Source organism: Typopeltis vanoorti, chromosome 15 (genome assembly GCF_054136105.1).
Source record: "Typopeltis vanoorti isolate ZY-2024b chromosome 15, IOZ_Tvanoo_1.0, whole genome shotgun sequence".
Lineage (NCBI taxonomy): Eukaryota > Metazoa > Arthropoda > Arachnida > Uropygi > Thelyphonidae > Typopeltis > Typopeltis vanoorti.
This window is the reverse complement of record NC_143563.1, coordinates 92,682,669-92,706,979: the sequence shown is the minus strand read 5'-3', so window position 1 is coordinate 92,706,979 and position 24,311 is coordinate 92,682,669. Positions and strand designations below refer to the sequence as shown.

Here is a 24,311-nt window from a genome sequence, read left to right as displayed (position 1 = left end):
GAGATAATTACTATCCAGGTACTCAGCGTAGCGCAAACAGTTGTGAAGATTTTTTTAAAGTACATACAACAAACATGGAAAACTTAGCATGTTGTAAGGGTATAATTTAACTAATTTAGGCAAAGCAAATTCCTATTACTAAACTGTACAGTCAATGACTTTTTTTTCTAAAGATAGCACAATTACTTCCTCCACTCATTTAAAAGCTCATTCTTGAGCACATTTTCTTTATCTCCTCCTTAACCAAACCCGCATCACTTTCCTTTGTTTTTGACATGCTAGACAGTGCCCTGTTTTTAGTTAATTGTAATCGAGTTTGAGTACACAAAATCGAGCATCGCTTGCTTCGTTCATCCGGGTAATCTTCACCATGAAATGAAGTAAATATACATTTAACGTTAATACATTACTTATATAGCATGGAATTTCTACAATAACATTAAAGTAAATTTTAATTATAATTAAAAAGTGTATGAAATCTTTAAAATTGAGTAAGCTTTAATTATTTTAAATAAAAATTTAAAGAATTTCAATTATTGTAGTAAAGTATACAATACACCACATATTTTCTATGCTACTAATGATACAAGTAAATCAAGAATAGGATAATTCCTAAAGGAAATTTAACCTATATGGAGGGTAATGAATGGCAATGCTGTAGCCAATGAAGCTGTAACTGAGGCTCGGCTGATTGCTGTTACCTTCTTGCCATGATCAGAGCTTTAATAGCCCAACAACACCTTATTCATACACTGTCCTCTACAGATAACGGGGAAGATGAAAAGCATTCTTTCTTCGCCCCTTTAAGCCAGTCCTTATAAGGACTCCTAAAGAAAATAATTTGGGATTCTTTCTGTTATTGTCGTGAATGTGTAACAAATCATGATTCCAACGACATTTCGCACTCATCAGTCACATTGTGCAGATTAACGTTAGATGCATGGAAGTAACTTCATAAAAGGCGTTTATTCTTACGCACACACAACAAAAGTAATGAAACGTAACTCGCACTTTTTTTTTTCACTCGAAGTATTCGGAATTGTTAATTTAGTCTCCGATTAGAAGTACCCATTGTTTAGTTGCAGGGTGAATAAATTATGTTCTCATTCATTTATTTGTGAAAAAAGAAACTCAGCCAAGCAAATTACAGATTTGAAAGACTATCTATTAACGCTATTCTCTTCTGTTATTCCATTAATTCTCAAACAAACAAAATGCGGTGCATTATCAAAATTGAATTTTAAAAATTTACTTAAAGCTTCATGACTTTAATCACATTCTCTCTTGCCTTAACTAGGATATGTAAAATTTCATTCCATTTTCTATAAAAAAAAAATTGTTATTGTTCTTGAAACTGGGCGATGGACTGAGTCCTTGACTCTTTATCCCGTCATCTGAATGAAGAAAATCTGAGTGGATGGAGTGTTATTGAGCTAAAAGCTCTAGTCATGGCTGGTAACGGCAATAGCTGAGCACCAGTTAAAACTTCATTGGCTACAGCATTGCCATTCGTTACCCTGGAAGTCCTAAAAAGGACTGGGATGTTCATTTCCTGGGTTCATCCTAATTGTTATTGTTCCTTATACATCCTTATAAGGACTGGCTTAAAGGGGCGACGCAAGAATGCTTTTCATCTTCCCCGTTATCTGTAGAGGATAGTGTAGGGATAAGGTGTTATTGAGCAATTAAAGCTCTGATCATGGCAAGAGAGTAACAGCAATAGCCGGGCCTCAGAACTTCATTGACTACAGCATTGCCATCCATTACCCTCCAAGGGTATTAATCCAATGCTCCTACTCGACAACCATTGTTATAGGTTTGTTTTTATAGCAGTATTTTTTTTTGAAATTAATAAAGAAAAAAGATTATATACTAATTTATCTGATGTATTTTAAAGTAACAAATAATTATGTAAAATTTTAGTAAGGAAAAATAATTAGCGAAATATAAGATTTGGTTAGACTATAAACAATAAAAATGTTAATGATAAACCACAGAGCGGAACTTTAGTCCAATTATCGACAAATATTAAAAATATGCAATTTAATCATATTCTGATTGGTCTATCAGTAGTAATTAACATATGAATAGAACGATTAGAAACAACACGTTGGCCAGTAAAACGATTTGGTTGAAAGAGTTGATTTCGACATGTGAAACTATTTACAAACTTTCGCTATGTATGAAAAAGAGAAAAAAATATCATGTATATAAACTTGAGGTATTTGAAATAAGAGAGGATTTCATCCTCTCTTCCACAATACAAATATCGTTATCCACTTGCCTTTATTGGCATTGGTCTTCAAATGCCATGTATTGCTGTTCCCGAAAGTTTAACTATTCTTTTAAATTCTTTGCATATCATTAACTATTTAAGCAAACGAATATATCATTCATACACACATACATATATAGATATATATATATTCACACATACACGCACATAATACATCTAAATAAAACATTTTCACACAAAATAACTCCATACAAGGTTTTCTATATGTATATAACCAGAAGGAAGCCTCGTCTTCTTCACGCATGCGTAGATATCACTTCCGCTGATTGCTGTTCTGCGTCATCAGTGGCTTAAGTTTTTCTCCTTGTTGACTATGTTTTGTGAAAGTCTCCTCGTAAAATTCTGTAAAATGTCTTTTTAAATTGCTGATTGGCCATAGCATAACAAAATGGGTTAATAGGACTGTTAGCATAGCACAAAAAATACGAAAAATAAAATAAATGGTAATTGACACATCCGTCCGTACTAGTACAAAAGCCTTCCACCAGGGCGAATATATGATAGGGTGTCCAACATATGACAAATGCTCCAAGAATGAAAGAAATTGTTCGGAGAGCTTTTCGAGCCCTGTTTTCAGATTTAGATTTTTGTCTTCTTTCTCCTTTTCGTTTTTTCCTACCTTTTTTAATCTTCTTGCTTAGAGAAGTCACCAAAGCTCTTTTGGACTGAGTTAGCGAAGCTTCTTTTAAAGATGATGTTAAGCTCGACCGTTCTTGACCAATAATCGATTCTTCTCGCCTGGCAATTCTTGTGATTGTTTTACACTCCGATACGCTATCTACTTGAGTTTCTACTTTATTGGTCTTTCTTGGTTGGTGTACACTTTTTGTGTGGTTTGTCATAGCGACAGGAAGCAACGAAGAATCTTCGTTTTTAGTTGAAGATTCGTCCACTGCCAGACCTATAGTGGGTGGAGATTTGGGGGTCGAAACAGAACCGGGAGCCGTGACATTTTCCTGATCGATAAATTTGATGTCACTGTCATCTATGGTGGTCATAATTTCGCCACTTTGGACTTCAGCTGTACTCCGTACTTCAGATTTTTCAATACCAGACATCTTAGACGAGTCTTGAGTTGCACAAGTGAGTGCCGAAGAGGAACCGTGACTCATTACTACTGCCGCAGCCATTGTAACGGCCGAAGGAGATAGTACGTTGTCTGTGTCCAGCAAACTACTAGTCTTTTGGTCAAAAAGTGGACTCCGTTCGGTTGGCGACGGACGCGGCAAAGATACGGGTGGAGGATCAAGTCGAGGGATGGGAAGATTGAGTCCTGAAGAAGGTGACACTTTTCGATGACCCGTAACACTGTTCGACTTGTCTCCCGAATGTCTGGATTTCGACTTGGGTTTTTTTTCAGCAGGTTTGGCTGGCGTAATATCCTCATCATCGTCAGAGTCGAAGACTGGACTGCTGGAACGGTCTTGGTCAGAATTGTCCCTTTTGTTCTCAGCAAAGCTTGTTGTCTCCGTAGTCCCTGTACGATTAGAGGAAGTCTTTTGACTCGAATTTGAATCTCCGCTCATAAGCCCAGCCGGAGCTTGATGACCAGCTATACCTGTTGCGGGCGTTGTACTATTGCCAGTCTTAGGTTTGTCTTGACTAAGTAGTGTACTTTGAGTTTTGGATATCCCGATGCCCACTTTGGGTTCTCCTTTTCCCATAGCGACTAAAGATTGCATTTTTCTTTGCTTTGCCTCCGATCTCTTCTGCATATCACTTGCAGTTTTATATATACCCCCATAAAGCACAAATAGCACCACCAGAGTGGCATAGAAATAGCCAAAAATCAACGACGTATTGAATACTGGATCTTTCAGAAACTGCACCGCACATTCACCAGGCGAAAGATCCCGATAACCAATGAAGTGTTCCCAACCCATGATGCTAATGAAAAACACTAGGAAAGGGACGATCCAAGTCACTGCCACCATCCACATCACCTTTCTCTTTGTTCTCCAGTTGCGATATTTGGTGGCGATTTTCACCGAACAATAACGATCTATAGTTATTAACAAGACAGTATAGATTGACACCAGACACACCGTGTGGTCCGTAGCCAGCCACAGATCACATGTGATGGGTCCCAAATCCCACTTTCCCATAAGGACGTATACTGCGAAGAAAGGCATCGATACAATGCCTATCAATAAGTCCGATAAGGCCAAAGAGCATATGAAATAATTGCTTGGTTGTCGTATGGCCCTTTCTACAACAAATGCAGTGAGAACAAGAATATTGCCACCTACAGTGAGAATAATGCACAATCCAATGAGAACGCCGATAACTATCGTCTGCCAAAGGTTAAAGGGTGCAACATCTTCGGCACTGAGGGTCTCAAAGCTGGTTTGATTAGCAGTATCACACAAGGTGTCATTGTAGTCCGATGCATTCGCGAGCGTTGAGTTCACACACAAAAGTGGGCTGTTCGCGAACGTTTCGTTGACATCCGACAGCGTGATCCTCTCGATGCTGTTCGACATGGAAGCACCCGTGATGACCTCCGTCCACACGATTGAGTCCGACTCCACTTCCGTGGATGATTGATGAAAAAGAGATGTCGATGATCTTCTAACCTGGTTGTTGTTCATGATGCCAGGCCTACGAGAAGCTGAAGAAAGAATAGAAGAAACACCTTCGTCTTCGGACCATAGCCAGACTACGTGCATCGAGACCACACGACTCACTTTCTCTGTAAAATAAATAGCAATTAAAGATTGAAAATTTAAAAAAAAAAATTAAGTCTTTATTTAGTATACATTAAATAGGAATTTAAAGTAAAATAAATGGCGCAGTTCCTTTGACCTATTAGGCACTCTCATAATATCGAGCTACCTAAAAGACTCGAACTCCGAAGAATCCGCATCATGTGTGTTTCGTATATTTATTTATTTTTAATATTCAAACGATCAGACATCCGTTTTAAAACTTGCTGGTTTGCTTCAGTTTCTTGTGTAGTTTACAATATTCTCCTCGTAATATGACCAGTTTTTATTTATTTTTGGTAATAAATTTTAGACTATTCCTTTATATTATTTTCGACTTTGGCCTTTAATGTAAAAGCTAAATCTATATACATTGAAAATCACTGGACTGTATATTTGAAATTTAACATTTATGTCACACTTATGGTATTAGTGGAGAAAGAAGATATTTTGTATTCGATTTAAGATGATTGTAGAATACATTTAAAAAAGGAGTAGTTGCAGAGGAGGAAAGTGTGTGTATAAGGATGTTGATGGGCAGTTTTGCACTCCATTTGAACGGTCTGTAATAGCAATGAAGGTCATGAACTGACCTAACTGCTCCCGTCTGCAGAGAATGCGTTCTGTTAGATCGTGCTTGGAATCCAAATCACAGTACTAGCATGTGGGAAGCATCGGCAAATCACACTTTTTTTTCCCCCTCTCTACCTAATACTAGCCTCACGGTAAACACGTTTTTCTTGTAACTTCTGTTCTCCGTCCCCTGGGCGCCGGAAACCTCCCCCCCCTAGTAAAACATAAGCCTAAAAACCACTGGGAGATGGACTGAGTCCTTGACTCTTTATCCCTTCATCTGAATGAAGACAATCTGTGGATGAGGTGTTATGGAGTTAAACGCTCTACTCATGGCTGAGTAGCGGCATTAGCTGAGCCTCAGTTAAAACTTCATTGGCTACAGCATTGCCATGGGATCCTAATCAGATTTACTAGCAAGAGTTGTACAGAAACCATTACACATATTAGATGGTATCAGAACTTCACAATTGGTACATATAAATAACCATAATAACAACGTAAAATTAATGTATACGTGATAATTCTATTTTTTCGATCACCGACTTTAATTCAATAATAAAATTAGACTGGAATATATTGGCCGAAGAATTTAATAACACGTTTAGCCGACTAGTTTCGCCAACTTGACATACATAAGGTGATAAAAAAACAAACGAGTACTAAACGTTATACAAATTCAACGTGCGTTCTGTAATTTGCAGCGAAGTTCAATTCTAGTGAGCTAAGTGATCTTATGAGGGTCTTCCATATGTCACCAAGGATTATCCTTTGGTTCCTATTGAGGCTGCCTTTTGAATGGATTATTACAGTAGCTTCTTTGAAGTTTCGGTTACGAAAGTCTTTCTCTAAATATGGCACAGAACTTATGTCCCATTCAATGTTGCGATTGGTATTTGAGAAATGAAGGGCTAACCGGAATTATGTTTTCTGTAATTATTAACGTCTCCGATGTGTTCTTTTTTCTTATTTTCAAACTTCTGGAAGTTTGTCCTACACAATTTAAACCACATGAACAAGGGATATTGTAAATGCCAGGATGTTTGAAGAATATCCTTTGGTGATCTTAACAAATTGCAGACTGTCTTAATTGGTTTGAAAGTTACTCATATTTCATATGGTTTAAGAAGTGTTGCAATCTTCTGCAACACTTCTTAAACCATATGAAATTCTATCCCAGAATAAGGAACGGCAATGGAAGATTTGTATTGAGTTTCTTTGGGTAGGGGGTCGGAGAAAAGTATCTTTTGAATTAAAGTTTTTGGATAGCCGTTGTCTTTCATGGTTTCTGATATGCGAGTTAATTCATCCTTGAGAGTTTCTCTTCTGTTGTGATGCGCGTAGCTCTATTTTTGAGCATATGTATGATACTCAACTTTTGAGATATATGGTGTGAAGAAGAAAAGTGCAGATACCGGCCAGCGTGAGTCGGTTTGCAGTAAACAGACGCTCACGACTTAGGTTAATATGTCCATCCACTTGTTTTGTAATTAGGGTGTCTAAAAATAGTAATTTTTTATCTCTCTCAATTTCTAAGGTGAACTTTATTTTTTGATGGAAAGAGTTAAGAAATCCAAAAGTCTTGCTTCTGTGTTTCTCCATATGATGAAAATGTCGTCGACATATCTCCACCAAACTGGTCTTGGGTCTAATTATGAAAGAATGTCTTTTTCTAGTTTCTCCATAAATAGGTCTGCACAAGGGGGGGGGGAATAGAGGGCTACCCATAGCAAGACCTATTTATACCATAGCGAGTATATCGTTCCATTCCATTTGAAGAAATTTGATTTTAGGCAATGTCTGAAAAGAGAACTAATATCTAAAGGATATAGACTGTCCAAAATGTTTGACTTCATCCACTGGGACTTTGGTGAACAAGGACACCTCATCTAGGCTGGCGAGAATGAAAGCTTTTCAATGAAATATTGGGTATTTTTTATATACGTGTCAAAATTATGAAATGTGCCTTCAGGCGATGGGCAAGATATTTTGACAATAAGCAGGTGGGAGAGTTTATTCCATCCACTATAAGGTGGAGAGGTATTCCAGTATTGTGAACGTTAGGAGAACCATACAGGCGTGGTGTCAGTGAATGTAACGATTTTAATTTCCGTTTTAGGGGTCTGCTGGTCAACTGTCCATATTGCGTAAAAGGTTATTTGTTTCATTATGGTTCATCCATGTGGGGGTCGGAGTCTAATATACTGTAAGTGGATGTGTCCGAGAGTAACTCCATTATCTTTATCATGTAATATCTGGTGTTTAAGATGACTGTTGAGTTTCCTTTGTCCGCCTTTAGGATGATAATTCGTTTGTTTTTCTTCAAATTGGACAGAGCTCTTTTTTTTCTAGAGGTGTGATATTTTTGTTAGGTGGCATCGAAGATGAGAGGATGATAGCTCTTTTTATCCCTCGGTTTCTCAATAATCTTGATTATGCAATATGGACAGTTGGTCAACAGACCTAAAACGGAAATTAACAGAAACTACTTGATGGCCTGTGGTAGGTGTATGGGATGCCAAACTTGATTCACGCTGTCTTCAATACGTCAAGATGGTATTGTTTTATGTTCGGTGTGATATGGTTGATAGCTTTAGAAACACCAACTGCACATTGTCATGTAACTATATCGTCAGGAAGCCAACGAATTACATTAATTGTTTTTAGCTGAACCCAACTAACATTTTTTGCGTATTCCTATGGAATATCATAGCTCTGCCTCGCCCAATAACAGGACTGCGTTTTTTTTTTTTAACATTTCATGTAACTTGATATATAAATCGTAACATAGCAGATGCGTTTGCGATATTATAAGTAGCATAACAAATCAAAGGCAAGAAGTTTAAAATGACAAATATCCAACTCTAGCAAAAATCTATTTTTATATTTGCGTCAATTGATTGCTTTTTGCTGAAATCGAAAAATAATAGCTAAGTCTTATATAGTAAGCTTTTATCCAAACCAGTTCATCCATTCTCGAGCTGTTTTATAGACAAAGCCCTAATTTATTTATTTTTTTCTTTGAAATTGGTAGATAAACATAAAAATGCTAATAGGTGTGGTTCGCTGGTGAACACGCCTAGGAAGATTCTATAAGGCATTTTGAAACTTCTCAAAAAAGTAACTGAAATGAATATATAGTTGGAATTATTAATGATTAGTAGTTTTGAGTTTGTGGAGCCAATTGTTTTTTTTTTTTAATATAAAAACGAACAGGCATGCAATCAGAAATACTTATCCATACTTGAAGCGGAAAATACCATCAAAAGCCTCAAATGTAGAAAGGCAGCTGGAGTAGATGATATTGGACCAGAAATGCTCACGTATGGAAGTATAAAAGTCTTACAGTGGCTGCACTGCATCGTTCAGAAGGCCTGGACAGAGGGATGAATTCTAGATGATTGGAGTAGAACTCTCATAGTATCCATATGTAAAAAGAAAATAAAACTGAATAAGTATTGCAGAGATATTTCCCTACTGAGTGTTCCTGGTTCGATTTATGCAAGCATACTTGAGAAACGGTCGAGAAGGATTGAGGAAGAAAAGCTTGGTGAAGAACAAGCTGGATTCAGGCCAAATAGAGGCTGTCAGGATCAGATCTTCACTTTACGACAAATAGTCGAGGAAGCATGGGAACATAACAAAGATCTGTATTTAAGTTTTGTCGATTTAGAAAAGGCAATGACAAGAGAGAAGCTATTCAATACACTGCAGTTATATGGGGTCAATGGAGCTTTATTTCAAGCACTTAGTCTTTATTTGAGTTGTAAGTCAGCAGTTAGAATTGAAGGAAGTACAGGAAGATGGTTTAATGTTAAATCTGGTGTGAGACAAGGATGTACATTATCCCCTCTGGTATTCATTATCTATATGGATCACGTTATGAAGGAAAATAGTATTAAACCTGATAACAAAATCGGAGATGTTAATGTCAGCTCTTTGCTTTATGCGGATGATGTTATACTTCTAAATAAATCCAGTACAGGTCTGCAAGATTCCCTGACTAAATTGAATGACTGTTGTAATAAAATTTGGTAAGAAAATCAACAATAACAACATAATGACACTGGGCAGAAACATTGAAAATATCAACTGTATCGTGAATGGAGAACAAATAAGACATTTCAGCTACTAAGGCACGATTTTTAGTGACGATGGTAAATGAAATATGGAAATAGACAACAGAATCAACAAAGCTGGTATGATAGGAAGTGAAGTCAACTGAATATTATTCCAAATTTATATGGAATAAGAGAGAAATTAGTCAAAACACTAAATTAGCTGCATACAGGACGGTGTTCAAATCAGTTTTAACTTATAGATCTGAGAGCTGGGTTAGAAATAAAACATATTTATGAGAGTACTGAGAAAGATTAGGGTTGTGAACAGATAGCAGCAATGGCAAAATCATATTAAAAACGAGGATATTAGGAAAGAACTTTGACATTCTCAGCATCCAGGAATGCATTAGCAGAGCTAATCTCAGGTGGTATGGTCACTTAAACAGAATGGGTGAAGAAAGATTAACAAAACAAGTGTTCTCTGTCAGGTTGGCAGGAAAAAGACCCAGAGGAAGACCAAGATATAGGTGGATTGATACAGTAAAAAGTGCCTTAGAAGAAAGAAACGTAAGAACCGATAATGTTGAAGTCTTGACAGATAACAGATTGATTTGGAGGAAAAGTGTTGATAGGAAGTTAGTAATGATGTAGTGTTATCATAATATCTTGTACACGTCAGGAAATTGATGATGATATAAAAACGAAGCTGTTTAGTTAATCTAAATAGGTAATTTTTTCCGTATTCACGTTGGCTTCAAGAAAAGTAGCCGTGATACTGAAATACAGTGGCGCACTCAAGATTTAATCTTGGTGAGGGGGGGGGAGTTCAGTAGACGATTTGAGATTACAACACATTGCATACGATCTATGACTCAGCATCTGCAATGATGCCGGGCTCTCGCAAGCGAAGTAGCACTCGGTCCGCCATGCAATACTTCGTTCACGGCGGCCGTGATTCCCGCGTGCTATAAGGTATTCACCTTACGTAACCACCAATTCATAAGTAGTATAGAAATAGAAGACACGACCCAGCATAAATAAATAAAAATATTTAATCAGGAAAAGATTTTTGGAAATTTTCTAGTGTTTCTTCCTTTTTCATTTGGAGGGGGCCTGGCCCCTTGCCCCCACAGCTGAAATAAATACAAAAAATATCGCCTTTCATTGCGAAAAGGGAGTAGATATTTTAAAAGTTTGCCAACAACTCGCGGGAGAGATCCATCTTTTAAGTAATCACCGTTGGTTACTGACTATTTAATAACATACTTAGAAAGGAGAACACAGTTAGTCGACTGTTGTCATCTCGTAATCATAATCATAACATATTTTTTGTATGAAACAGTTCGAAGCGAAATGTTTTTTGAGTCACGAAATTAAATCCGAGTTTCTAAGGGGGGGGGAGAATCTATTTGTTGGCCCTCCAGACGGATTCTGAATAAGAAAACAGTCCAAGTAAAAATCACGCACAATTTTAATTTTTTACCCCCCCCTCCCCCAAAAAAATTCATAGGGTTCCAAAATCGAACTTTTTTTAAAAAAATAAAGTTCTAAATTACTGATGATATAGAAAATGTTTTTAAAATTAATATTAACAAACGTAAAAAAACAGGAAACATACCTTTTATTCCATTTTATCCTATGCAAACAATTATAGAAATCTTTGATTTGCAGTCAGGGATGGATTATACACTAGTGGAAGACAAATACTGACAGCTTTTCTAAATCACATCTGCGAAATGAAATATAAAGAAGAATATTTTTTCTTTATGGTATTATAGAAAGTAAAATATATTTCAACTTAAAATGACTTAAGTTTAATTTAGTTCTTAAAAGAACTGGGCGATGGACTGAGTCCTTGACTCTTTATTCCGTCATCTGAATGAAGTAAATCTGTGTGGATGGAGTGTTATTGAGCTAAAAAGCTCTAGTCATGGCTGGGTAACGGCACTAGCCGAGCCTCAGTTAAAACTTCATTGGCTACAGCATTGCCTTTTGTTACCCTGGAAGTCCTAAAAAGGATTGGCACAGCATTTTTTTTTTATTTTTATTTTTTTTATTTAGTAAATATGTAGAATTTTTATTGGTGTTAGCTATAGATTTTTAAACGTTTAAATTTTATTACTCGAGAAATTACAAATTCTTAATAAAAATAATATTCATTTAAATTCTCAATATTCAATTTTTTTTTAAAAATTACGGTTACGGCGTTCATGCATATGACACAGAAACATAACCCAAGTCAATGTTCAGATTTTAAAGAAGACAAACAAAGAAGTGACATTTCAAGGCAAGCTGCCATAAAGCGATGTGATTCAACCAAATTAAATCTAGGAATAAAGCGCATAAACTAACATGAGCTGTAGCGATAAAAGTGTAAAATTACTAGCAGCGCTCTGCAAATTGGAAGAGACAGAAGAACAAAGGCAGTACACCAATATTCTAGCAAGCAAAAACCAAAGCTAGTAAAATGCTTTAGGAAAATAAAATAAAATCACCTTCAGCTTTCTGGAGCCTGTAACAAAGAATAACGGAAAGACCAGCAAGAACAAGGATTTGAATAAAGTAAAGAGAGAGAGAATAAAAAGAAATTTACTACTTCTCTTCTTTTTCTTTTGAAGTGTTAAAGGGCATCAAAAAGATATACCACTAGAGGACAAAAAAATCATGCGCACATGAAAATATTCAATACTATCTGTAAAATGTTCTATATGAAATTTATCTGAGAAAAAATATGGTGTAAGTGTAATGGCGCGCTCAGTCGTTCTCGTAAAGCTAAAATCCCCCCACCATTTGAACAAGTTTTATCAAAGAGAACACCTTTTTAAAGCATAGACGTAAGAAAGGCATTATGAAAATTGATGTTTTTGTGATTATTGTATGATAAAAAAGTTATTCGAATTAATACCAAAAGTAAAAGGCTTCAGTTTAGCAAGATAAATAACCAAGAATGAGAATATTAAATGTCTGATTGGTTTGTTCTCATGAACTATGTGTTAAATTCGAAAATTAGAGCTTTAGTTTGTTTGGATATTCTTATATTTTGGTATTTTATTTATACACCAGCAAGAAGTTAACTTATAAAGGATACTTTATTATATTAGATTTACATCGGAAGGTGAATTTTAATTCTAGGGAAAAGACAGTTTTTTTTTTTTTTTTTTGGACTTCCAGGGTAACGGATGGCAATGCTGTAGCCAATGAAGTTTTAACTGAAACTCGGCTAATGCCGTTACTCAGCCATGACTAGAGCTTTTAGCTCAATAACACTACATCCAAAAACCAAAAAACATCTGAAGTTTTCTGCATGTTTTTAGATGGATTTTTTAATCTGTGGTCTCCAAAGCATTATTTTTTTTAGCTTTAAGATGATTTACGTATTGACAGTTTTTTTGTTTTTAAATCTTGCATTTACGAGTTAAATCTAAAAACCAGATAATAATGTCACTTTAGTCGAATTCATCATTACGGTTACCTGAACACAATAAGAACAATCATTTTTTTTCTGTTTCATCATAACTCGTATGTCAACAGCAGACGAGTATTTGAAATCACAGAATGTTAAAAAGACAAGCGCATGAATAACTTCAATAATTTGCAAAACTTCCGCTCAGATTGTCATTGTTCGTGAAGAAAATTACAGATTTCTTTGACTTATTAAAAGGAATCTCCTAAGTGGAAGAACATAAAATTACTAAGCATCTTGTTACGTTTCAGGGTTGTAAGATTGTTTCCGTCATTCAAATAGCCCAGCCCATGAAAAGAAAAAAAAAATCCGTTTCCGCATGACCAAAGTTCGAATCGATGATTTCAATGTTCAAAATTACATGAAAAATATGTTTTTAGCTTGTTATATGCCGAAGACGACCATCCATGGATAAAATAAAGGATGCCCTTGTTCAAAAGAGAGCGAACACTTTCAGGTCAGTTTAAAAAAAAAAAAAAACTGAATTGACAGAAATCAGATCATGAGTTTAGAACACTTAATTTTTTATTGTAATTTCTTAGATAGTAACGCTCAGAAATAAGAATAGTAATATAATTTTTTTACAAAGTCATTTCATAAAGTAATAATCCTGAAATATATCTGCCAATGCCACCAAAACACATTATTTTAGTGAACACGAACTTCATTGGCTACAGCACTGCCATCCGTTATCCTCTGGAGATCCCTAATCTGCAATACCAAAATATAATCCTTAGAAGGACTGGCTTAAAGGGGCGAAGCAAGAATGCTTTTTATCTTCCCCGTTATCTGTAGAGAACAGTGTGTTATTGAGCTATATAAATAAAGCTCTGATCATGGCAGGAGGGTAACAGCAATAGCCGCGCCTCAGTTAGAACTTAATTGGCTACAGCATTGCCACATGTAAAGGTAAAGCCGTCTCTAAAAATTCGGACGATCCCTAGGCCACTCAATCGTGGGTGAAAGACCATCCATTTCAGCGTTGGCCTTCCACCCACACACCACCACCGAGCAGAACCGCTCATATTCCGAAGAAAAGCATTCACCGACAAAGCCCCTCAGCGGGCCGTGCCAGAAAACACTTTCTCCGGAGACTCAAATTGCTCCCTTAAGGTAAAAACCTTAAGAGAGTGAACTTAAACTCTCGAATCTCTGCACCCCAGGGGGTAAGAGCAACAGCCGAGCCTCAGTTAAACTTCATTGGCTACAGCATTGCCATCCATTATTACCCTCCCAGGGTAAGGCCCATCCTGCACCAATACCAATTTTGATCATTATCATAATTGTAATATTCAGATATAGAATGCAGAACAAGTGCTTGAGAATGATTCTGAACGTCCCGTGGTATGTTAGAAACAATCAACTTCATACAAACATTCCCTATATTTTCTCTTTCCTACAATCTTTAGCATCTAAGTTCTTCCTAAAGGCGTCTATACACCCCAACGATCTGTTCAGCAAGCTCCAGCATACGAGGCAACGGACATATTCAAATATAGAAGACCAAAAGCTATATTAGCCTCCTTTAGTGATGCATAATCTCCGTGCCCATTCAGGGCGAGCAAACTGCTCATAAATTTTACCCTCACTGTAACCGCAATAGATAGCGGGGAATATGAAAAGCATCTTGCTTCACCCCCTAAAGACATAAATGTCAATTGTCCAAAAAAGTCATGGAAAAGAAATATTAATAAGAGATCCGATAATAAATGGATAACATCTGAAATTTTAAAATAATGTGAAGAAAAATGAAAATAAAGAGACATATCTCAGAAGAAATACAACTCAAAAACGAAACTGATAAACTCTGCAGATTGGCTAAACAAAAACAGAAAAATGCAATGAGGCATATAAGCACCATAACTCAAAAACATTACATAACACAATTAAAGATATTACAAAAAACTTTTCACCAACCTCTAATAATGATCAACCATCACGGCGAGGAAACAGAAAACCCAAATGCTCTAAAAGTAATATGGATGAAACACTACCGCGAAACCTTTAAGAATGAAAGCAATAACTACCTAATAACGAAGCCCCCACACTAACTCAAGACTAATTCATGATCCTTCCATCGGAAATAGAGAATGCTCTAAAGCACCAGGGATAGACCAAATTCCATCAGAACTCTGGAAAGAAGGAAAGCAAACAACGTTAAAATTCCTTATCATACTTTTCATTAACATTAATAACAGACCACTTAGAATATCGATTGTTTGGTCATCATTTAATAAGCTAGGAAAAATCTTGAAAAATAATAAAATCTCCAAACCTTTAAAATTATATAATGCAATTATAATATCCATTGTGCTATATGCTTCAGAAACTTGGACATTCAAGAAAACAGAGATACGAAAATTGGAGGCTTTCGAGATGAAATGTCTCAGAAAAGAAAACAAATGAAACTGTAAGACGAGATCTGAAATATATAGATTCATTAATGGAAAAGATCAAAAGAAGACAACTTCATTGGTACGGACATGTCGAGAGAATGCCATCAAAAAAAGGCTACCCAACCTTGCTTTCTATGCAAGAAAAAAAGGAAGACCAAGAACTAAATGGATAACATCAAGAAAGGTCAACTCCGGATTACAAACATATAGACAGACAGCTCACCAGCCATGCAAGAAACCGAGACTCCTAGAGGCTGTTGTGGAAACACGAAAGAGGACAGTAAGTATATTGTATTCCTTGGCAAATACACCAGGAGGAAGATTGTTCCACAGTACAGCAGTTGCAGGGATGGAGGAGGAGGAAAAGAAATGTGTTCTGTGGGTTTCAAGGTGGACTCGTGAAAGGATGTTAGGTGGAAGCTGTACGTGTTCCAAAGGGGTTAGTACTGAGTGAGGGAAATTGTTGATGCTATTTCAGATGAACATTTGCTATGGAAATATTTGTAGAATACACAAATTGCAGAGGTCTGCGTGAAAGTGAGTTTCTAAGAGATGGATTGATTAATAACCCAGTTGCTCTCCTCTGTATTGAGTCAAGCATTTTAGCTATCAAATACTGCTCTCACATCCCACTCCAGATGTGAGAGCAGTATTTGATAGCTGGGCAGATTTGTGATTTGCATAAGGTTAACAGCTGTTGAGAGGTGAAGTAATGTCTTGAGCGAAAGAGGAATCCTAGGTTTTTAGAAGCTGAGGATGCAATGGTTGTGATGTGTTTATGCCAGGAGAGGCTTGATGTCAAGGTGATTCCAAGAAGAGAAATCTCAAATTGTCTGGAAATTTGAGTGTTGTCAATAATATTGGGAGAAAATGTTTATTTTTTTTTGTGAGAAATAAGACAGAACTGGGTTTTACTAGCATTGAAATTGGCGAGGTTATCTTTATTCCCACTGGAGGGTGGCATGGTGGTTGATGTTCTGTAGGTTGAAGCGAGTTGCGTAGAGTAAGGTTTGTCAAATGAAAGGGAGTGCTGCCATCTGCAAAACTGTGTATTGGTTGGAAGTCAGCTGAAGTAGGCCATTGATATACAGAAGAAGAAGGTTGGTGAGAAGAAAGAACCTTGTGGAACCTCAGCAAGCTGGCAATCCAACTGCAAAAGTTCTGAGACAGTTCAAATGATAGGAGTGTGCTTAGTAAGCCCTTCTACCAGGCCCCCGGTCAAAAGCTTTGGCGATATCAAGTGCAACCACCTGATATTTGTCAAATTTCTCCATGGCATTTGTTCAGAGATGAGTGATATATGAGAGTAGATCTCCTGTTGATCGACAGCGACGGAATCCGTACTGATAGTTGCTTAATAGTTGGGTGCCTTCAAAGTAGTGTAGGAGTTGAGAATTGATGGTTTTTCTCCATCACTTTAAATAGAGGTGAGTGAGATTGGGCTGTAGTTAGATGGCAGTAATTTGTCACTTTCTTAGGAATGGGTTGAATATGGGCCAATTTCCAGGCTTTGAGATAGATATCAAGGGAGTAAGAGAGTATGTACAGGCGTCAGTCTTCTGGTGCACAGATCTTCAGGACAATTGGAGGAATGCCATCAGGACCAGCAGACTCTTTTGTGTCTAATTTAAACAATAGCTTTCTTATCTCTTTCTGGACAAAGGATACAGGGGGCATTGTATGTTGGGCAGTTGGAATGACTGTGGGGGTGGGGGGGGCATTTGCCATTGTCAGTTATGCATGCATTGGAGGCAAAGTGTGAAGCCAGGAGATTAGCTTTTCTGTGGGTGATGATGCAATTGAGCCATTTGGGCAAACTTTATGACCAATTTCTTTGGCAAGTCACTAAAAGGCTCGGCTGCCATTTGGGCAGGCTGAAAGTTCCTTGCCTTTTGCCCGTTCATATTTTGTTTTGGAAGCATTGATAGTTTTCTTACATCTATTTTGGGCTTCAGTATAAGCACTGAAGGAGTTTTTGATTTAAGCCAGTTGTGGTATGCTTGAGTTTTCATTTGTATAGCGTTGGCACATCTTTTGGAGAACCAGGCTTTGGTTAAGGGACGATAGTTCAGGGAAGTGTGGGAAATGTATGTTTCATGCCAGTGAGGATTACTTTGGTGATACGTTTGGGTTTTGAAGGCTGGAAACAATAGTGCAACCATGGGAATGAAGCATGGTAGTCTCGGAGGCTGTCCCTCTTGATACTGTTATAATGCCGAACTGCTCGTGTGTGGAAGTGACTGTGTAAGCGTTGTTGTATGGGGAAGGAGATGAGCACTAGATTGTGGTCAGAATTACCCACAGGACTCACTACATTCATTGTATTTTTGGAAGGGTCATTGGTAAAGAAGAGATCTGGAGAGTGGTTCGGGTTATCTGGAAGAAAATTAGTTCGTACAGATATTTTAATTAGATTGGTCTAAGTAAATCAGCAGGTGATCACTTAGTGTTGTAGAAACTAAAGTAAAATGATGTCCAATGACAGGAAGAGTATTTTTCAATGTCACGGAACATGTGCAATATGTTATTTTAAGTCATTTAAGCAAAACGTGTTATCTAAACAGGTGATTTTTTTGGGAGGAGGTCAAGTATAGTTGGGATATATACACTCTGTCAAACGTTGCTCTACTCCTCCAGAAAAATGCAGGATTTGTTAAATTAATAAATAAAAATATATTCCGTTTATGCATTTTACAACGGTTGTAAAAAAAAAAAATACTAGTAATATTGTGAACAAAATGTTAGCAGAGCACGCCTGTGTAAACATGAATATTTAGATAATCATTCGCAGTACAACTCGAAATTAACCAAACTCTCATTCTTCGTATTATGATTTGAATTCATTTTGATATATATTCAAGTTAAGCAGTGATAGCTCTTCATTCACTGAAGGTACCAGAGCATAACCGGCTCGTATTAACATATTGGAATCCATGACAAACGAGAGTCATGTTTCGTAGATCACTAACAATTTTCTTTATAATCAAGTAGTATGAAAAAAGAAACTCTTGTTAGTCCTTTGCGCATTACGTAATATAATAATTATATCATCAAATACAAGAACACCTTTCGATTTATAATATATCAAGAAACTGCCTACGTGAAAGAGGTGACCTGGATAACAATAGCTCCACTGTAGCCTATGCATGTTTTACGAGGCGACTAAAATGGGTACCCTTGGAGGGTGATGGCTGTCAATGCTGTAGCCAATGAGGTTCTAACTGAGACTCGGCTACTGCTGTTACCTTCCTGCCATGATCAGGGCTTAGCTCTATATTTCCCCATCCATACATTTTCTTATAGAGATAACGGGGAATATGAAAAGCATTCTTGCTTCACCCATCTAGCCCCCCAAAAGAGAACTAATCTACTGTACCTTTCTCTAGAATATGACACAGGCTTGAACCTCGTCTGGGTAGCTAAGAACGATCATAAGGACGTTTTTTGTTCCCGGGAAAAGTTTCCTCGCACAAATCAACAGGGAGAACACACTTAACATATTGGCTTCATATCCTTAGTTGTTTACGAATTGCAACAGAAGCAACTACACAGTATAAAGGGAGTTTTCTTGTTGTATAGTGCATTATATTATGAATTTACCTGGCCCTTCTGCTTGTATATTATCCAGTATACTGAAATAGATGCTATAATTTGATTTAAAAAATAGTTAAATCCTCTGTTTAGTTTTTGAACTGGGCATGAAATGAAAGGATGATACGCAGATAGTTATATTGTATCACAGTAGGTGGATTTATGGCTTCCAACTCGCAAATGATGTAAGACGTCCCTGTAGGACTGCAAATATATCTTGTTCGTACAGCAGTGGGAAGTAGTCAAAACTACTTCTCGCCTACTCTACTCAGAGTGTGTTACAACAGATGTCGTTTCTTCTCCCAGTTAAGGCTCTGTTTTGATTTACAAGCATGTAGCGACCCCTGGAGGCATTTTGATTATTTAGTCACGTTTCCACTGCCTGTTTATTCAGCTTGGAAGTTGTTCATACAACGGCAAAAATGCTGACTCCACACGTAGAAGCGTCTGTAAAAATGTAATTAATTTTTTTTTTTTTTTTTTTTTTTAGCTTCGCATGAAAGGAAATACCTTCTTCAAGAGGAAAGAAAAACGCATTTCCTGGATAAATGATTTAAAATACGTTGATTGCTATCATAAAATCAACTGTAAAAGAAAAAATATACTGTGATTTGAACATGCCCTATCTTTCTTAAAATAGGTCGCAGACCAACACGTCAGCCTTTTAACAACAAAACATTTGTCTAAGAGTTAGAGGATACCACAATTGTATAAAGCAGCCTCAAATCTCAAGATAATTGTCGAACTATTTTGATTGAACAAATAATAATCGGGAGGGCAATTTAACTTGCACCTGGAGATTTTTCTCTGAGTAATTTACTCACAGAATTCTGTCTAATTATAGATATTGCCTAAGTCTGAATTCCTTAATTAAAACAGAATTCCCTACTTAGCAAATTCTAATCCTGATTACAACGATATGAATATTATCATCCAGAAACAGTTAAGCCCTTGTACCAAATAATTTCTAGATTTATGTGGAAATATTTTAATTCTGCCTCCGCATATTATGAATATAATCTCTGTATAATTGGGTCTCTAGTAAAATTTAATTTATACACAACGCAGTGAAAAGAAAGACATAATAAAAACACATATGCCAATTGAGGGGGGGGGGAAGCGGATTCTATTGGGAGCGGTACTTGATCTAAGTAACTGTTTCTCTAAAAGGAGTTAAACGACACGATTCTCGAACCCTATTATCTTAAGAAAAAATAGGGTTTGACTCTCTCAAAGCATACCCAACGTAATTAATTATTTAACAGAATTTAACCCCAAAAGACTTCTCTTTATTACTAGCGTGGCAGCAAATAGAAAAAAGAAAACGTATTTGACTTCCAGTAGTTGTTTTTTTTTATTTTCAAGTTATTTTATTATATATTATTTAATATGCTTTGTCTACTATACAGGATGAAAAAGAGAACCATGCAATATTTCATATGAGGTGGTTAAGTAATTGTTTATCTTTCTATGTCTCCCACCTGCGAAAAGTTGTAAACAGTACTTTAGTTTCGCGGCCGGGCTAAGGATGTCTCTAAAATTTCTTTCATTATAAACAGTTTTTTATTGCACATAAATAAGACTTTTTGCTTCCATGACAGCCAATTAAATTTAAAAAAATATATATTTTGAATGCCTGTCACCACAGTAATTTTTTTTATTTGTTTTGGCTTGATCGGCGAAGCAAGAATGCTTTTCATATCCCCCGTTATCTGTGGAGGACAATGTAAGGATGGGATAATAGAGGGCTATAAGTTCTTGCCATGGCGGGGTAACGGCAATAGCCGAGCCTCTGCGTTAAAACTTCATTGGCTACAGCTTTGCCGTCTGCTATCCCCTCTAATCTTTATTTCCCACAGTAACTGTTCTTAAAGTTCTTAAAAGAACTGGGAGATGGACTGAGTCCTTGACTCTTTATCCCGTCATCTGAATGAAGTAAATCTGTATGGATGTAGTGTTGTTGAGCTAAAAAGCTCTAGTCATGGCTGGGTAACGGCAATAGCCAAGCCTCAGTTAAAACTTCATTGGCTACTGCATCGCCATTTGTTACCTTGGAAGTCCTAAAAAGGACTTTTTTTCGAGATCATACCCACAGTAACTGTTATGATGTTGTGATTTACAAATAATTTTCTTATATATATAGAAAGAAGGTGTATAAACTGTAGAACTCAAATAATAATTTAATTTTAAACATACTTTGAATACTAGTTGCAATTTCATAGTTAAATATACCATTAAAGAACGCATATAAATCGTTTCATGGAGGATGAAGAGACTAATAGCGGAATCATAATGGAATAGTTACAAGAGTTTCATCTTAGTTTCCAGATATTGTATCTGTCAATCTATTTCCTAGAGAATAAAAAATAGACTTATACATGTAAAATGTGCGGTGCACAGCAGTCAAGTTACACCAGATGGTGTTTAAATCACCGTTACCATTGCAATGGAAGTCAAGAACGAAATTTTATCAGTTGGGATCTTTTGTTTCTTTCATCTGTAAGCAATTGCTTTATTTACAAAGAACCACACATATCCCCCCCCCTTTTATTTTTTTTTTTCACGTGACACTAGAAGATATCGATCTTAGGGAAAAGGAGCTCCCATTGATGATATGTTTCGCGAACGTAGGCAAACACTTCTGCTGGTAGGGCAGTCATGGTTAACATTAAAGCAAGAATCGATGTACTTAACGGTTAGCATTCGATGCTACATAAAACCCATGAATAAAAGAGTTGGAAATTGCCCAAGACCTCATTTGGAACGTTGATAAAAGACACCTGAAATAGTGATTGATGGTGGAATGCGAAAACAATGCACTCTCGCAGTATTGGAAAGAAAACGTTGCTTGTTAGCGCCTTAGCTAACAGCAGTTGCTATCTTAAGATGGAAACATGGAAAGTTTTAGTAAGGAAATCAACCGGGAAAACGATTCTTCGGTTATTTCTTCGAGTTTTTGTTTTATTTTATAATTGCGCCTCGGCTCTTTATATTCATTAGGTTGTCAATAGATCCAAGGCTCTTATCACGATAAAGAGAATATCTAAGAGTGTGTGTATGGGGGGGGGGGACATCGATCCGTTACTTAATGCAGGCGATAGAAGAGAAAATATTAAGTTGTCTGGAGAGCATTATAAAGAAATAGGATACTTTAAGAAGCGGAGTACCTCAGCAAAGTACGCTCCTGCTAGTATGTAACTATGATGAATGATGTCAAGAATAGGGAAGTTATTTTTGCCTTGAACGACTTTTGACAACTATCTATATATATTTGTCACTTGCTTGTACCATGGAGTCCCTACTTATGACAGTTTTTAACCATTTCGGAACACAAAAAATCTCAAATAACTATTTGTAGCGTGTGGATATCTGCAGGATAATACAGACTTCTCAACAACGAAAAGAATAAATTTTAAACTTCGTTTAATTTCATAACTATATCTTTAAAATGTTCATGAAGATTTATAGTCACAGCATAAATATTCGTGGTGTATCTACCATATTTTTCAATCAATGGCTACTATGAGATCTGACTAACACAAAATCTTTTAAAATAAATTAAAAGACATCTGTTTATTCTTAGGAGAGATGGGAGTAGGGGTGACAAATTATTCCGAGCAGAACTTAATGAAGTTGAAACGTGTTATGAATGAAGCTCGGTTGTCTGAATGTAAATATGCGTCCAACAGCCGTAAATGAAACCAGAATAAAATCGGTACACAAAAACGATGATCAACCAAACTGTCATTTCAAAATGAAAACTAAAAATTAAGGAAAAAAAAAGGGAGCAAAAATAATAATATATATGCAAGACTAGCAATGTGACGGTGTGCTGGCAGTTTCATGGGAATCATCATCAGATTTTCTGATATCGTTTTAAATTACGAGCGACATTACATAGAAAAAATCCCTGAAACTTTTTTTTATTGTATAGTTTATATTAGGTAACGAGTAATAGACAACTTACGTGCACGAGTATTTAAGAGAGAGAGATTTAAAAAAAATAGTGGAAATAAATAGCAGATAAAGACTTGCCAAAAGCAAACCAAATGTTTCCCAGTTTGTTACAGAGACTAACGGGCTATCGCAGACCAAAGAAGTGACAGAAGAAAAAAAATTCGTTTGTTAACCATTATAGTCAGTGACCATAAACGCTTCTGAATGGGCCAACATCGAGTTTCTGACATCACAGTGCCGCGAGCTCCACGGGGTGTTAGAAATGTGACATTGCTAGTAATGACTTTTTTGGAATCGGCTAGAAGTAGATGTAATCAGCCATGAACGTAGTTACTTTGCCCCTGCACCAAATGACACGTTTGTAGCCTACTACAAGTAGCTACCTGTTGTGTACGGCTGAAGGATTCGTAAACAGTTCCAGATAAGAAACAACTTCTGACGATATGTCTTGGTGACAGGAATGAAAGAGGTGAATAGAACGTTGTGCAGCTGTTATGGTAGAATGATAGAGATGGAAGAAACCAGTTTCATATACTGGAACTCTCAATCATCTGGAATAGATGGAAGGTATAATAGACGAACATTATGAAGTACTGAAAGGTAAAAACACTTATAGAGAATTAACGTATGCAATGGTATTTTATTAAATACATACCGGGACCAATTGCATTGATGCATAACAAAGCTTAATAAAAAATTATCTAGAAAATCACTCAAGTTTCCCCTGAAATATTCGATGCATCCAGAATGGAGTTATGGGGGAGGTCAGAACACTGAATTGTCTTCATGAAATGGGACTGGCCCTAGACAGGAGAGGTCACAAGGTCTGTAACACCACAGTACTGCATGTGAGCAGAAAGCTTGCTAATAAACTAAATCTTCCGTGTAAAATTGCATCAGTTATGAACGAATGGGTTGGGTAGATGTTATTTGGAAATGGCGAGTGTGTTTTTTGGCCGGTTTGTCTGTTTTCCGAGAGGGAAAACTATGCTTCTCCATACCGATTGAATAACCATTTTAGATAAATACTTATTGAATAATTATTTGGCTAATTTCTAAGTAATACTTTAGGTGTGCATGATGAGGTAGCCTTTGTTGCTGGAAATGATAGAAAAAAGGGGCCTATAAGAGGGGTGTTTCGCTTCAAAACAAAAGTCTTTTATATTAAGAAGAATCGCCAATTATAACCCTCACAATATATTTGGATGGGTATTTAAATGAAGTATGTTGGAGAACCAAAACAGAAAAGAGATGCAAAATTATCTTGTG

At 36.6% G+C, this 24,311-nt stretch overlaps 1 protein-coding gene across 1 annotated transcript in view; it reads right to left on the bottom strand.

The window, feature by feature from the left end:
* Window positions 1–2,607: 2,607 nt before the first annotated feature.
* Window positions 2,608–24,311, bottom strand: part of LOC150098978 (muscarinic acetylcholine receptor gar-2-like) — a 131,263-nt gene continuing 109,559 nt past the window's right edge. Inside the window, exons 2-3 of the mRNA XM_090405439.1 lie at window positions 11,254–11,364; window positions 2,608–4,988 (exon numbers count right to left, since the gene is read on the bottom strand). Of these exons, the coding sequence (XP_090261565.1) occupies window positions 2,608–4,965 (2,358 nt within the window). The 5' untranslated portion in view covers window positions 4,966–4,988; window positions 11,254–11,364. The remainder of the gene's footprint in view (window positions 4,989–11,253; window positions 11,365–24,311) is intronic.